Source organism: Calonectris borealis, chromosome 14, assembly GCF_964195595.1.
Source record: "Calonectris borealis chromosome 14, bCalBor7.hap1.2, whole genome shotgun sequence".
Taxonomy (NCBI): domain Eukaryota; kingdom Metazoa; phylum Chordata; class Aves; order Procellariiformes; family Procellariidae; genus Calonectris; species Calonectris borealis.
The window spans coordinates 18,624,013-18,641,420 of record NC_134325.1 but is presented as its reverse complement, the minus strand read 5'-3'; the positions used below and the strand labels follow the sequence as shown (position 1 = coordinate 18,641,420).

Below are 17,408 nucleotides of genomic sequence, written 5' to 3'. Positions count from 1 at the left end.
CTGCCTGTATCCACAGGGAACGTTTCTGACTGTAAATACCAGAAAACCACAGGATGGGAAAAATGCTATGCCAGGAGAAAGAAATACCCTCCTAAAGGTGCCTCACCAGTTAGTCTTTCATTCCTTGCCCAGTGCCCTATGCTGGACCAGCCATCATGGGGTGCCCCCATCTCCTGCCTGCTCCCCCCCAGTCTCTGTGTCGCAGCTACTTCATTCAAGTCTCTACTTCACTGAGCTGTCACTTAGTTACCATGCATAGCAACTAGCCAAGTGTCAATTAAACTCCTTCCCTTCTTCACTAAATCGGCGGCAGAGCATCTGGCATTGCCTGGCACGGCAAATAGTAAGCCACTGCCACCAGTTGCATCATTGGAAAGAAACATCTGTCTCTGAGACAGTAAGTGAGACGATGGGGTGACGGTAACAAGGTTTGCTTCTACCAGGGCAGAGCAAACATCCATATAAACACACAGCTTCTGGTCACGCTCTGCGTTGCGGACCCTGACAGTGACAACCAGCTCCTGTCTCCGCGCAGCTGCCTTGCCCAGAGGGTCGTTAACCCCAGGGCTTGTGCTTCACAGCCCTCTGAGTGTGTCTCAGCTGTGACCTCTTTCAGTGGCTCCATTAACTCTTTGTTACGATGACATTATGAAGACAGAGTGTCGTGGAAGTAGGAGGCGGTACTGCCAGTCTAGCTGCATGGGTTTACCTTACTTTCTTTTGATTTTGTATGAGTTATCTCCTACTAAGATGTCTTCCTGCTTAGCTTTGCTTTCTGCTCACTTCCCGCTTGTAAGCGTAGGTGCTTATTCAGGTCAATCATGTATGTCATCAAATGTAATTTGAATATAATTAGGTGCCTGTGTTAACACCCTTAGTGGGGTCAATTTAACTTGGAGGAGAGGGAGCTGATAAATGATTCATTTTGGTTACTGTCATTCATATAAAATTGCCTTTAATGATGGTTAAAAAAAACCCAAGAGAGTTTCTGTTCTCTGTGTTGTCCAGTAGAATATGGCAGAGATCCCAACCAAATGTCAGTGCAGCAGATAAAGATCCTGGTTTGGGTCAGAAAGCACTGTACTTGAACCACTTAGTCATGCTTTTCAGCTGGACTTGGATTGACACCGTGCTGTGATGCCGCAGGTGCAGTCTTCCTGATTCTGGAGCTGATGCAAAGTAAATACGCCCTTTAAAAATAGGGCAAAAAAAAGCAAGTTTTAGTGGAAATTGTAGATGAGTGTTTTTTTTTATTTTAGACAACGCGTAAACAGGTTTTATCAGGTTTACAGAATAATGTGACCAAGGACATGCAGATTTTTGATGTAAGATAAGTGTCTTGTCTGTGGCAAAAGGACAAAATGAAAGGACATTTGCTGCAGGAATGAAAGAACCTGAATTATAGCAAGGCTGCTGTATATGCAGTTTTTAAAAAGCTGCAATTTTTGAAGCTTCAGCATAACAGAGTCTGTAGATAGCACTTTACAACTAGAGACTATCTCCAGCCTTTCATGGTAATATTTCATGTCTGTAAACATGCATGTGATGCATTTTGATGAATGGAATCCAGTTCCTACTGGAAAAAAACTTTCACTGTAGTTTTGCTGGCTGTGCTACTTTTTCACTGCCAAGAAGAGATGTCTTGTGATTGAAAAAAACCTCCAAACAAAACCTTTCCTGCCATAACCTCTCAATTAGAAATCTAGCACTTCACTACAGAACATCCTGAAAAGCAAAATATGGCTATTTGAAAACGTGTAAATTATGAAGCGTATTTTCTGCAAAGATACTACGAGTGTTTTTTTTTTCTGAAATACAAAGAAATTTAGTACATTTATAGAACTTCAGTAGGGTTCTGATTTAGTTTTCATCTTAATCAAGGGGAGACTTTACGCCGCCTTAATTTGGTTCGAGCCTGGATCTTGTGAAGACCATTCACTTGCCCTAATGCATTCATCCTTACAGTTTTATTTGAACACACTATAACTTTGGTTCAAGATAAATTTTGATGGAAAAGAGGCTGTGGTTGCTGTGCTTTGTAGTTAGCAACTGTAAAAATTGAATGAGAATAATTTTGTATCTTTCAGATTTTTCTCTGACTTCACTTTCTCCCACACTCTTTACCCATCAGATTCAAGTGAAGTACATTGATGTTATGCCAAGAAATATTTGTACTTTTTTACTTTTTCTTGCTTTCTTTAGATCTTAACATATTTTCCTTCATTTTTGCTGTTAGAATTTTACATACCGTTTTCAGCGAATTGAAGTAAATTAAATTGAGAGAAATTATACCTTGAGCTTGCTGAATCTAGTGCTTGATTCAGAAGCAAGTACAGGAACAACACTCTGTCAAGCTGTCTCTTAGCTATCTGGCAATATCTTTTTTCAAGTAATAAAATGTGTTTATCACTTGAACAACATGTTTATACTTGAGTTTTAAAATCTACTCTGTATCAAAAATTCTTTCATTTGAGTAACGTGGCTGCTGTCTAGCAAGCTGCCTGGTGAATTCCCTGTTTGAATTTTACATGCTAATTAGGGCTAATGTTCAAGAGAGGTATTATTGCTTGCTTATAATGTAAAGAAACCCCCTGATCCACACACAAATGTTGCTTTTGTGAACCTGAACCAAGCCAGGCTGCAGAACGTGAAGTATTTGTACAGCTCCACTGTTACTTCGATAGTACTGTTTGCCAGGGAGGATCATGAGTTACACTTTAGAAGCTGCACAGAGGAGGCTGGGGGGCGGATTCTGTTGTCCATGCTGAGAAGATGTTTATTTCAGGAGTAGTTCCTGGAATAAAGGTCATCGTACTAATGGTTAAAATAGTAATTTTCAGATGGATAATTGCCTCTGTTGGTGATGAGGTGGCAGCGCACCAATGTACTTCTGTCTCTCACCTCCCTGATCTTCGCAGATATTATGGCATGCAGAATCCTTATGACACATCTGAGAAGAAACACTCTTTATTTTCTCAACTGCGGTCTAAAAGCAGAAGTGGGATTGAATTGAACCAGTGTTATTGATGCATAGTAATGCATTTTGCTCCCAAGAATCCATCAACGTTTGACGTAACACAACCGAGAAGTGCCCAAAGCAAAGCATTTAATTACTGTTAATATTGTAATGAGAAAATAATTACATGATTATCACTAGTAAGCGTGGTGATATTATATGCAGGTTAATTATTTAAAGGACAAAAATTATTATACGGCACATGCCACGCCCATGGCTGCATACTGAGGATTATTTTAAAGCACAAGTATATGCGTATTAACTGCTAGGTGCTATACAAATGTGGAACAGGATTTCTGCCATGAAATAGATACACTTGAAATGAGAAGAAAACATAATTAGTCTATTTAGCCTTTACGTTGGATAGACATTTTTAATGAAACAAGAAACAATTTGCCAAGAAAAAAAGACAGAACCTGAAAAGCATTAAAAAAAAAATTGGGAAAACCTGGATTCAGGGCATAAATATGATAAATGCTATGTTCAGTTGTTTGTTTTAAACTTTGTTTGGTAATCTAAAAAATTTATTCTGATACTGTATTATACTTAAAATATAGTAATTTCTTTAAAGTCTTGCTTGTACTTTACTAGCCAGTTGACTTTACAACCTAAACTAAATCAGCCTGTCTCTCTATAGACCAACTATTGCTTGCTTAGGACCAAAAGCTAAACCGGAGATTACTTTGCTGTGTTTGAAACCATTTGTTCAAATCTGGGTCCTTCCACAAAGATTTCCAGGGCTGTGTACAGAAGGGGATTCATGAGTAATGGCTTGAAGCATAAGGACTAGTACAATGGGAGTCTCGGGTCTAAAGAAAGGCCTTAAAATGAAGTCACCAGGCAGACTGTAGAGGGGAGAAGAGAGTGTGATTATCTGACTTTCAACAATTCCGTCTAGTTTTATTTAGGAGTGTTGCAGTGAGCTCTCTTTTTCTAAGGCAGTGCACCCATGCCTGTAGCAAATAGTCTTCCTAGTACTGCGTTTCAATGAGGCTTGTTCCCGTGTTGCAGTAGGATGTATGGTAAGTCCACTCCAAGCCCTACGTGAGATGCACTAATGGCAGAAGGAGACATCGTGTAAATAATTGATGCTGAATGAGAAGTGCAGAAAATATGTGTAATTATTTTATTTTTAAGTGAAATGGATGTAATGGTCATGCCTCGTGATTTACGCCTGCTCTGAGTCTACCATTTAAAGCAGATATGGAAACTCTTAAATACATAATAGTCAAGATATTCTGTCTGTAGTTTGTTGCTTGTGTGTAAAGTCTTCATTTTTGAGGGTTTCCATATTAGTTTGTTTTGGTTGCTAGTAAATAAAATTGTCCATTCAATTTACTGTGGCGAGTGCAGAAGTAAGGTCTTGTGCTTGTTACATGAAGAGATACTACTCACGTTAACTGTCCTTCGTACACCTCCCGAAGACCATTTCAGCACTTTAGTCTTCCTTTGCATTATTCTTCATCCCTGAGATTTGTGGAGTGGGACAAACCAGAAGATAATCTTTCTTGGTCATCAGCTCAGAAATTTCCCTGAGTTTTCAACCATTTCTTGTGACTGACAGTAGCCCTATATCCAGGGGAGTCCTTAAATAAGTTTTTTTTTAATATTTATTTTTGGCCTGCACCCTGTATATGCAGAAGCTTCTATGAGAAATGTGAGCCCAGCTTATTTCTTTTACCTACATCAGGAAAGCCACGGTGCCATTAGGAGAACAGCATCTGTCATAATGTAAAGCTGCAAAATGGAGCCAGAAAAAGCAATTGCTCAATATTCAGGGCAAAAATAGGAGAAGAATAAAAAGGGAGGAGGCAGCAATGGCATAACCAAATCACTTTCCTCATATCCAGTGGAGTTGTTTCTCTTTTAAAGTGCATTTAGATGAGAATTTGGAATAGATAGTTACACATCTGTGTTCGACAACCAGGAAATGAAAAAGAAAATTATTATTTTGGAACTATATTTGTTAAAACACTTTAAATTCTATACATCTGCATAAGCTTTTCCAGTTCCTCTTTTTTTAGTCTTTTTTGGTGTCTAAGTGGTACCTGAATACTTGTAGTTCTTGGTACTTCTTCCCTGTACGTTGCATTGTAGTCCCTGTTTTCATTGTTCAGGTGAGTAGCGAGGCAGGAGCAATTAAAGGGAAATAATATCTGAAATGTGTCTCTCTGAGCCTGCTCCTGTAGCATTCTCCACACATCAGTACAGCTCCCAGAGCTTTGGGGATGGTGTGTTTAATGTTCACTGCTGGTTTTGACTGCCACAACATGAAAAGCCACAGCTCTTCTAGCAGTCTCCTGAGACACCCACGATCGCAGCGTTCTTAGTAAATGGGGAACTGGGGGACTGGCAGTGCTGCTTACAAACAGATTGAGATATCATTTCTCAACGTTGTTTCAGAAATGTATTGCGTGTAGTAGTTGCAGAACAGAAGTAATAAACAGTTACTCCACTTTGTGAAATGAAAATGTATTTGTATGGTGTTTGTCAGTAATGTAACGTGCATACTTAATAAGTGATGGCAATATATTAATTGTAACTATTTTACAATCCTTTAGGTGGCTATAATAGCGGGAAATTTTGAGCTCGCTGAATATATCAAGAATCACAGGGAAGCTGATATTGGTAAGCAAAATATTTACAGACACTGAAAATAAGTTATACGTGTTTAAACTAAGATTTTACGAAGATGTTAAATCTGATTCTATGTGAGATATGACTACAGGGCTGATGACAGTATCATTTCAGGGAGATTTTAAAAGTAACTTTTCTTTAAGAAAAGATGGGGAAAAAGCTGAACTGTTTTCAAAATATGCTCTGAAAATGAAAATTTGATAAGTAATGCAAAAGAGTGGTAGATGCTTTATTAATATACATTAGCCAGTTTGTAACAGAGTAAATACACATCCACATACGTGGCCAAATTGGCATAAGCCTAAAGCAGTTCTCAAGTAGGAATAATTGGTCAAAGAAGATAAAGATGCTTCTCTGCAATTAAATAAATATATGGCTGAAACTATCTATCCATATCCATAAAACCATTTCCTCTCACTGAGTTTGGTGTGTGGCACTGGGTGAAGGCTAGCGACAGGCGTTAAGGGCCCTTGACAAAAAACCTTAGGGCTTTTTGAAGATGTTTTTTACATAGAGAGTTGTGCCATTAAAATAAAAACCAGTTTGATAAAAGGGATTTCTAATACAGTTTAATTAAAATGAATTAAAATGCTTTAATTCAAGTTAATTAAAGTTCCACAGGAACATCCTGAAGTTGAACGAAGAAAGGCATTCCTTTTGAAGCAGGAGGGTCTGTACAGTCGCCTGCACTGGTTTAACTCAGTGATGTAAATCTATGACTTGTAGTATTTAATTTATGTGGAAAACTAGGCCAGCTCACTTGAAACTAAGGCCTCCTTTCCATTTCCCTTGCTGGTGGCATATGATCTGCAGGGATATAGTTAAAAATTCTGTGCAGTAACGTGAATTCTCGTAGCACTGCTATACTTTCAACTCTTTGCAATATGCATTGAGAAAACTGAGGACACATTGCGTAAAAGTTTTGTATAAAAGTCATAATTTCTGCATAAAAGTTTGTAGTGAGTTTGGAATTTGGAAGGTTTTTACGTGAGAAAGTGGGATAGTTCCTTTCCATGTAAGAAGTCTTTGTTGTTCTGTATTTATAAACAATCTGATGTAAAAAATTAACTAAAAATGAACCAGTTATTCCTAATAGGGTGAGCATCTTATTGTTGTTTATATATACATATGGCTAATGGTTTTATAACTTCATGAAGACGTTGAAATGAAAGGAAATGGTTGTTTAGATTCAAATGTTCCCTGTATTTCTGCCATGTTAGTTCTTGATATTTTGGCTTGCATGTACAGTCAGTGCAGAACAAGTACTGCACATAAGACAATACACAGTGTTACGTTTTATGTTTCTCTAAAGGGATTATGTTCTTTTAAAAATAGTTGTATACAATAAAAGAAGAAAAACTAGTAAAGGAATGACTTGCTAGTATTAATTGTGCATACGCTTACAGCGTAAGAAACTGTAAAGTAAAAGTAACACAGTACACTTACAAACAGTAGCCTCTAAACTGGTTTGCGTGAAACCACGTTGATATTAATGTCATCATTTTTTGGACTTACCAGTTCTGCACTACTTTTCCTTTTCCCTGACGAGTGCAGGTTCCAAGTTATGTCAATATGTGGGAGAAATTGGAATGTAGTGATGAAGTAGAAGGATGAGACTCAGTCCAGGAGACAAGCGATAGCCACATGGCTGGGGCTTTAGGCAGAACTTATTATTGCTGACTAAAAACTTTCTGTAGGATTTGGTGATTTCCAGAAAAATGCTTAGAAAATATATTCTATGGGAAGATCCTCTAAATTTTCCTGATGCCTTCACTTTTCCACTGAAAGATAGAAATACTGATGCTTCCATGATTCACTTGTGTTTTTGCAAGATGGTGGTGGATTGTGCATAACTATTTAAATTAGTAGATTTGTCTTAAAGAATAAGCATTATGTTATGTTGTTTCCTCCCAACTAATTTAATTTAGCTGGACATTTGTTCCTTAAGATTTATTATTTAAAAAAAAAAAAGTGAAGTCATCGAAATGTCTATTTCTGGAATGTCTCCCAGTTTAAAAAAAATTAATAAATCAAAGAACAATATTCTGAGCAGAAAACCTGAGAGCTAGTATGATGATGAACGTGCAGAATAATGTCAGCATTTAAACTTCAACAAGTTGGCTTTTCTTTATCTTACTTGTCTGGTTATCCGCTATATTCATATAGTTTTGGATGTATTCCAACATATGTCACTTGAGTAATGATATATATTGAGCCCAGAGGCAACAGAGTGGGAAGGAATAGCAAAGAGCTTGAGAAGTATCCTCATGAAGACAAGGAGAGATCATACTGTGAAGTCTCTTGAGAAACATTTTATCTTTCATCCCTCAGAAAGTGTATTTTTGGTTAGATATTGAATTTTGATATTGAACCAGTTCATTAAACCTTGTTGTTATTATTTTAGGCTCCTTTAATAATTGGAAGTACTTCATATTTTGTAATTATTTTAGACTCATTTAATAATTAATCAGTTATAACTGTGGGAAATTCTTTGGAATATGTGCAGCTTCGGGTGAGTCTTTTTTTCTGTGGAGGTTTAAGCTGGTAGATGTTGAGCTGTTCAATCATTTAATAGTAAGCTTGTCAATGATATTCATGATTATTTGCAATAGCATTGATTGGAAGGAGGGGTTGGTGATGCATTAGAAAAAACTCCACATTGCTCTTGGAAGATTTCTGGCCTAATCTTTTAACTTCTAGTGATCTTCATACATAGTATCTTTAGCTATAGATACTTTTAAATGCAAGCCTAATATACAGCTGAGTAATATAAGTGGCAATACCCTTTTTTCCCAAAAAGAATCTACCTACTTTCTTGGGTGTGTCATCTTAAGGATGGGAAAATTTTAATTGGTGGTAGCGATTGGAAGTTGGACCTAACGTAGTAGTTTCAAGAGCAGTTTTTCATCTGGTGACAGAAACAAGTTTTTACATTTTTCAAACTGAAGGATCTGAAATATGAAAAATAATATTTGCTTGAAATCTCTAATCTTACATAGTGAGGAACTACACTATCCATGTCCATCTGTTTTGACATGTGCTAATTAACATTATTCTTAGATAATTTTGTTGTCCCAAACTATTGCAGTAGGAAGTCACTTGTACTTTCAACGCAGAAGGTATTATGTGGGTGTCTTCCAGTTTGTCAGTAGTCACAAAGCTGTTTCAAGTAATGTTGCCAAAACTGCAATTATAAGGATCTAACGGCAGTACTGTAACGCTTATGATTCATGGTCCTGTGCCATGCGTTGCGGTGAATGAGCTGCTTTGTTCGGTGGCGGAGATCATAGCTCAACCTTTCCGCAGAAGGAGGGTATCACTGCCCGTGGAGTAGAGAGATGAGTCTGCAGTGTGCCGGCAGCAAACGCACTACATCTCAACGCACCGATCCACAGGAGCTCCACACGAATAAATATATATGGTTAAGTGCTGGGTATATCACTTATTATCTATTCCACCTTTGCCTGCTAATTGTATTTCATTGGCATTTAGAGTAGAATACTGTTTTAAGCCGTACGTGAAGTCTGGGTTTATTCAGTTTAGAAGAGGCTGAATTGCATGTCTTAAAGGGAGTAAAGGAACTCTTTTTTTTTTTCCTTCTCTTTTCTTTTTTTCTTGGCCTGGGTCTGTGCCAGATTGTAATGCTAAGACTATCCCTATTGTTGAAGATGATGGAGAAGCAGCTCAGGTGGAAAATGACCAGGGTATCCTCTAGCAGTAGAAAATTCTGATTTACAGCAGAACTACTAAATCTTTGTTCTACAGATCAAATCCCACTGAGATGGTTCTTCCTTTTTCTTTTTATTTAATTATAAAGCACTTATATTAGACAAATGTGTTGAAATGCTGAAAAACTAGGCGTATATAAAATAAGCTTCTTTGCAATGATCATAAGACTTCACACTGTTCTGTAAAAAGAAGAAAACGTAAAAATATCTATTTTAGAGCCAAAAAAGGCAAAAATAATGACCCGTGTTACTGGAGTAATGTGACATCTGACTCTAAGAGAGGGATGTTCGTCTAAGGAGTGTAGTGTCTGGGTATTTCACTCAGATCTTGCCAGATAAAAGCGTCTACTTAGGGCCAATGTGAGCATCCATGTTTAGTCAGAGAGACAAAGTCTGTTTCCCTTTTATAGAAGCAAAATGGATTAAAGTTGGTATCCAAGACAGAAGATGTAGGTGCCATTGGCAACCTGATTAAGCTGAGGAGTTCCTACCTAGTCATCTGAAAAAAGGAAAGAGGAGATTTTGCCAGTAAGGTTTCTCAGCTACGTAAAATTGTGCTATAGAGGCCATTCAGTTGGCTAAGCTGAGTGTGTTTCAAGATAGATAAGGTCATTTAGGGTTTCAAAACCATCAGGAGAGGCCAGAGCTGGTAGATGTACTCTGAGACAGCTCTGAGCAGCAGCGCTTTGGTTGAAGAGCGCGTACCACGACGGTCCCACCTACCTATCTCCTCGTTGTTTCTTCAGTCCGGAGAAAGCCTGATTTCTCTGACATCCTCATTCTGGATGGGGGCAGCTCTCTGTCTCTTGGATAATTTCACAGAGGAAGCTCATGATGAAATGAGAGGCGATCCGTGGAAGGGGGAGACCTGGAATCCAGACCCGCTGACTGTTCTCATGACTGAGCTACAGTGCGTAAACGTTCAGGCAAGGTTGCACTTAAAGCAGTTATATTCCTTTTTGGCTGCAAGCCCTTGTGTCTCCCAGCAAACTGGAGTTTTGTAGGATCTGCTTCCGCCTCGCCACGATACCAGCATAAAAATCTGTTAGTTATTCCGTCCTATTAAAAAATTTGACCTTTTCCTCTGAAAGTTCAAAACCGTGTGGGTTCTCTCACACATGCTCTCCCTTCTCTCAGCAAGTCGCTTCTTCCTTACCGTGCTCCTTTTCCCACCATCGATTTCCAATTAATCTTTCCATCTCAGGTAGATGTACAGCTTGGTGCTGCCATTTTCAGAAACAAACTGAGAAAAAAAGCCTTGCAAATGATTCCTGTGGCTTAATACAATAAAAGACACCTCGCTGTCATTAACAGAGAAAGTTCACGTTAGTCTTATTTCAGACAGGGATGATGCAGTTTTGCAAGAATAAATCATATGTAAAAGATAAAGGATTCAGAGGAGAGGAAAAAAGGATATCAGTAAAGGATTAAAAACAAGATCCAGGTTTCATTGTATTTATTTCTTTTACGAGGTTCTAAACATCATGGAATCCCTTTTGTTTTCTTGACAGATGTTTGAAAGGTGAATGAAAATTGCCGTATCATTTAAAAACTAATCCTATTTGAAACAAATTAAAATAATATTTTTCATAAAGCAAGAAAACCTATTACCATAAGGTACTTAGAAACTTGTTTTGCAAGCAGTATGAAATACCTAGTGTAGCTTCTCAGATTATTTCAATTCATCATGCCCCCAAATTAGTTCTTTGAGGAATAACAACAACATTAAAGCAGCTTATTTTAATTATCACTTATTTTGAAAAGTGTTTGGAACCCAGAAGTATCTTGCAGGTCAGTGACTATTCCATCTTCTTTTCTGCTTTGAGGAAGACATTACATATACTCCTGATGTACAGCACAGCAGTTACACATCGTTAAAATAATAATAATAATAATGTCCCTTTTTAAACTTCTTTTTTTTTTAAACTAGCTATAGCACATTTATAATTTATTTAACTTTATGCATTTATTTATTGCAAACTAAGAGAAAGTAATGGATTAAAAGATGCGATGAATGGAAAAGTTAATCCCTGATTGTTTTCATCCAGCCTGCAGCTGTCTGTGAGTAAATGAGCACAGCAGATTTAGGAAGCATTTGCTATACAGAATTTACTATGGCTTCTATAGGACAGAGGTACAAAACCCAATCACATATGTAAGAATATTGAAGCTTTCATTAGATACAGTTATGCAGACATTAAGTATGTTGCAAGCTGATAATCCTTTGACTTGGATAACCTATTTTTAAATCTCTCTTTTGCCTTGGTTCTTTGTGATGAGATGAATGTTCAGATGGATTAAATGACATGGGTTGTTCTTCTTCAAGTGAACAAGGTTTGTTTTATATTGTACATCTTGTCCTTTAGCAGCTCTGAAGCTAGAAGCAGTAGGATTCTTTTGTTTTATTTTTGTTTGCTTTTTCCTTTAGAAAAATGAAACACATTGAGCTGGTGTGCGAGTTTTTGGTAGTTGATTAGCAGACTAACTAATACTTGGATACTGTTGCTAGGCTTCAAGTCAGGGTTCCTGTATTCCTCTATAATTATGCAGAGATATGTGTATGTGATGGTTTGTCTGTGCTTTCACATGGATTTTTTTTTTTTTTTTTAAATATTGAAAATCTGCTAATATGGTAGGCTTATCCTTTAAAATATACATATTCCACACTGGGCAATTGCTTTTAAATAAAACATTTTTCAAGTATGAGTAAAAGTATTTATTTTTATGGAATTGTGACTGTAAACATCTTAAGAAACATGCATTTTATTTTAGAATAGACAAAACAGTCCTTCAAAACACAAGGATATTAGTTGATTTGTGGTAAAATTGCTTTTCTAACCCATTTTCTTTAATTAAATCAGAATGATTGAGGTCAGCAATCTTGGTTTTTTAGCTGCAAGTGTTTCTATTAAATGCTAGCCGGCCCAATGAATATTCTGTTTGTTTACTTATTTATTTTGGTTTGGGAACCATTTAGTAATTTAGATTTTCATAAATCAAATGCCTGCAGAATACTTCTCAAGTTAGGAGAAATCATATTTAGAAAGATAAAAGCAGAAACAAGAAAAGGCAGTAAATCAAAAGACTTAAAAATCTACAAAACTGTCAGCAGCATGCAATGACTTGTTCTATTTTTATCGCGTGTTACTTAATAGAAGCAAAAGGGACACAGGCATGTATTATAGCCCTGTGTATTTGTCATTTGGATGTGAATAACATTAACCTGTTTCATATGCTAGCAGGCATTTTAACTTGGAAAAAGGATGATATTAGTATAAACAGGATGGCAAAGACACCGAGATCTTCGTTGCACACAGTTTAAATGCATATTGTTTGGTAGATTGTCATAATCCTATGTTCCCTTTTGCAATTTCTTTCAAATACCTCTGCTAAATCAATAATTATTTCTCACATCCATAGAAAAAAACTCTTTACATTAATGGGTTACAACCAAACAAATATTGATTGGTTTGAAATAAATTTATTGCTGTTATTTATCTGTTTTTCTCCAAAGGGTTGCAAGGAATGGAATGTCATATGCTCAGTCTTGCTGTGCGGTAGCAAACAAATTGGAAAACTGGGAATTCTGATCTGTTAATGTAATTACATACTGAAATGTAGGACAGAGCTTGAAAAAACTTACCATAGTTTTCTTTTTCCCTTTGATCACAAGTATTTTTTTTTCTCTGTGTGTGTATTAGTACAAAATTGTGCAGGAACTAGTTTTATTTCAAAGTTTAAACTTTATTTTCAGAGGTTGATTATTCTTGTTGGCCTTTGAAGTTCTGTGTATTCCATGCATATCACGTGGAACTGCATGCAGAGTAGCGCAAATTATGTAGTGCATGGTCACTGCCTGTGATTTCTTAGGCTTACGCTAAATTTTGAGCAGGAAAGTAAGGAGAGAACTGATGGTATAAGTACAGTAGATTTCAGAATGATGTTTTGTAAACCAGTCTGCAGTGTGTCCTTGCCACCTGCCAGGTAGGCAACGATTGCCACAGCTACTCCCATTAGAGTTTATTTTACAGACTGAACAAGAACAACCTTGTAATTGATCCGAAAAGAAACTACCGGAGGAATCCCAGGCCATCCCAGTGCCCTTGAGCTAGTTTTGGTCTCGGGCAAGAACTCGGTGGTCTGAGCAGTGGGTGCAGGTCACGCAGGGCTCACTGGCTTATCCACGTCGCCGTCTTAGAGATGTTTGAGATATTTGGGAGGGTGGCAGAGGAGGGGGGGAAAAGAATGGGGAGAATTGGTAGGTGTTTGGGTCTTGCCCCAGTCTTCATGCTCAGACCCAAATGGTTGGAAGTGTTTCCAGGGCCCCCAGCTCCCGCTTCCCCCAAAACTGGCTCCTAGCTAGCTCCTAGTCTGCTAGCTCTGCCTCAGGAGAAAAGCTTCTCACCTTCTCTGCTCCTTCTAGGCTGGGACCATTATATCCAGCAGTTGGGAATTGTGCTTTTTCTTGGTACTGTTCCTATCATCAGTGTGCTGTTTCATCAAGGAGCAGGGTCAAGTTACCTTTCCCAAGTCCTTAAAGGGTATGCATGCCATAAGGCACGGTCCTTTCACCGGTATTGGCTTTTTTTGCTTTTGTTTTTTTTAATAGCTTTCACTGGCTGAACACCCCTGAGGTAGTGTAGAGGGGAGTAAAATCAGAGGCCATGTACAGAACTAGTGCAAGTCGCTGAATTAAAAAAGGAAATAAAGCCATAAAGCATAATCAGTAGGAAAAATGATTCGAGTACACCGGGGATAGTTGCTCTGACTGGGGACAAAAATGGAATGTATTTTTGTATATCAAACAGGTTATCAAATGAATAAGATTAATTTAATGTTTACAAAAAATAAAGTAATTGATTGGATTGTACTATCAAAAATTCTGGTGACATACATAACAGGATAATGCCATTGAGCTAAACAGGCAGACCAAGGGTCATGTTATGAGCAGACAGCAATGTAAGTACCCCAGAACTCCCAAATGCTGAAATTCTGAACTAGTATTTCGGCCAAACTGGAACTTACGATAATGATTTTCGGTTACTCCCTGTGAGTGAAATTCACAGTGTTGTTCAGCCGGGCGGCCGGATCCTTCTGATCCCCCATAGCTCCCCTCGGGGTTGCTGGAAATGGTCAGCAGATGACCCACCCCTCGGGAGTCCGCTTCCTGATTCAGTCTTCCAGACAAGGTGCCTGATCCTGCACCAGGGTGTCTTCGGGGGACAAGGGCAGCTACTAGAATAAGTTAAGGAGTTGAATTAGGCTGAGGAGGTGTAAAAAGAAAGTAGTACTTTTGAGTTTATATGGGATCTGAAATTTGTTTGGTGATCTCCGATTCAATTTTATCGGTCATGGATCATAAAACTGGAAAAGGTTTATGTGATCATGCTGTCTGACCTTCTCCATAGTGCAGATTACAGAACTTATATTAACTAATTCCTGCTTGAACTGAATTATAACAAGAAAAAACATTTTGTCTTGTTAAAGACCTGCAGTAATATAAATGGGATTTGGAAAATTGCATCCTAGTCTTGCGATCTGATGTTTTTCGATCCATTTGTTAATTGTTCTAGAGTTGATTACCCCTTCATTAAACAGACGTATCTTGTTTCTAATATCAGCTTGTCTGGCTGTAGCAACTGGACCCTGAGTGTAGCTCAGTCTTCTCGACTCTACTGCCCGCATTTCTCTTCTAAAGCCACTCCTTTCTTAGCAACAAGGAGCTGATCTCAACTGTTAGAGAGGAAAAACTCTGAGGAGGAGATGTAGGAGGTCTAAACTGACTATAAGAAACTACCATGGACTTTGTGGTTTTTATTTCTGTTGCCATTTGATCAGTATTATCTTAAACGCCTTCCTGCTAACTTTTCTCAGGGTCCGCTAAAATCTGTATCCCTAGACTTTCTATAATTGTGCTTTTTTTAAGAGCGTATGCCCTTTGGAAGTATGTGATCCGTGCATTTCAATCATGATAGATATAGGTCTCTATGTAACAAAAGAGGAGGGTTTGGATGGCAATACCAATATTAGGATATTAGAGGGCCCGCACCTCGTATGATAAGGCAGGGAGCCTTCAATATGAGGCAGCCCAACAAGGGATAGTACATAGGAAAAATTGTTTGAAGTGTCTCACAGAGAATTCTAGTATTCCTGAAAATTTAATGTCTTTTCTTTAAATCATTTTTCAACATGAGCCTCAAGAGCTCTCTAAGATTGTGTCCAACGCTGTGCGGGATTTCAAACAGTGAAACAGTGAAGCCAGGTCAAAAATAGAGGTAGGACAAGTGGAGAAATAGATGTGTGCAGAATCCCACGGCTTTCTATTTCTCCCATTTACAATGGTGAGAACACAGGAAAAAGAGATGAAAGAACATGAAATAAATGCTACAGTTAAAAAAAAAAAAAAGGGCAAAATAGAGATTGATAAGAATACTCAGGATCGCTTTCTGAAGAAAATTCTTGTCTTTCTTAATGTAAATACAGAGATGGACTAAAAAAACAAAAAAAAAAAAAGGGAGGGGAAGAAAAAAAAAAAGAAACTCTCAATGTAATGCAGGTCCTTATGCTGAGCACTTCATCACAAGCCTTTTTATGCACCCAATAATTTCCTGTATATAATTGGGCTACCAGTAGATACAAAGTTAAGACTAATGGCACAAGGGTGGATTTGTAACTTCTGAATATGTGGATTTTTATGTGCCAGTGTGTATCTTAATCGTTGCATTATTGAAAGTAATTAGGTTCGATATAACTCCCATTTGAGGAAAGGAGCATCTTCCATGGACTAATTGGATTTGGATGAGGATAGCCTTCCAAATACAGAAACAACTTGGTTACATTGCCAATCATATAAAACATGTATTTGTATGAATATAAAACTAAGTATTTGCATGAGCTTAGTGACTGCAAGGATAATATTTTTCTTTTAGATCGGTTCAAATAACCTTTTTAAGTTGTGCTTTTCAGTACTAGCTAGTATCCTCCATTTTGAACAGATTTATTACACTTCAGTGACTCCCTTACTTGGAACTCCTCTTTCTATTATGCTAAATTTATATTCATATCATTTTTAACAGCTAAACATATTGGTTTTCTTCCAAACTAGATTATTTATCAAAACTAAGTTGATGTTTTCCATTCAATATACAATGGCAACTTACCTTAAGAACTGAGGCTTCACTGAAAAAATTTGTTTTAATATCTTATGAATAATCTGATTTTCATAACAAGGTATTAATGTCAGGATTTTTGTGAAAATTGATCTGGTAATATGCAGTCTCTTTAAAAGGAAATAGTATCCTTGTAGAAGACCATTTGTTGTCAAATTATAGATGAGGCTTGATAAAGGGGTAGGCTTTGAAGCGTACTGCTTTGTAATGAGTGTAATATTTCACACTGTATTTCACACTGTTCACGATATTTCACGCTGTTGCTGTTACTCCATTTATATCTCATCTCCTGGGCTGTGTCTGGGTTGACAGTCTTTCCCTTGGGTTCAGGATAAGCTGTATCTTTCTGCAGTCAAGATTTTGTCACACTGTGGAAGATATCTTCAGAGTAAACACTTTCTGAGTATTTAAATGAGATCTCCTTAGCATCTTGGACAGAGTTCCCAGGAAGTCCAAGGCCATTGAAACTACTTGAACCTTTTCTGGTACCCCCTCTCCAGTTTAGTGAGCTGGTGTTCGGAGATTTTTTTTTTTTTTTGCCCTTTTTGTTTCATTGCCAGATGTCCACTTCATTGACAAAAAAACGTTTTAGACGATTTTTCTGTATTTTGCAGTTCTAAGGGCAGCTGAATCAGAAGGATATCTTGTTTACTGGTTTCCATGGTTCTCTCCAGTCGCACGTGGTGGTCCTAAAGGATGTATATATTGTTTGTTACAGTAACTGTTTCTTAAGGATATCAGAGGAGAAAAAAGTTGGAGTTATCTGGCTTTGTGTGTTTTCAGGAATAGTTGAAAATGTAAATTATTTCTAAACGTAGTAATATAAGACAGAATTTATGGATGGCACATGTTGTTAAG

At 37.5% G+C, this 17,408-nt stretch overlaps 1 protein-coding gene across 1 annotated transcript in view; it reads left to right on the top strand.

Annotated features, from left to right (window-relative positions):
* The window catches only part of SHANK2 (SH3 and multiple ankyrin repeat domains 2), a 316,058-nt gene that overhangs the window by 37,928 nt on the left and 260,722 nt on the right, over window positions 1–17,408 (top strand). Inside the window, exon 9 of the mRNA XM_075163387.1 lies at window positions 5,578–5,644. Coding sequence (XP_075019488.1) covers window positions 5,578–5,644 — 67 coding nt within the window. The remainder of the gene's footprint in view (window positions 1–5,577; window positions 5,645–17,408) is intronic.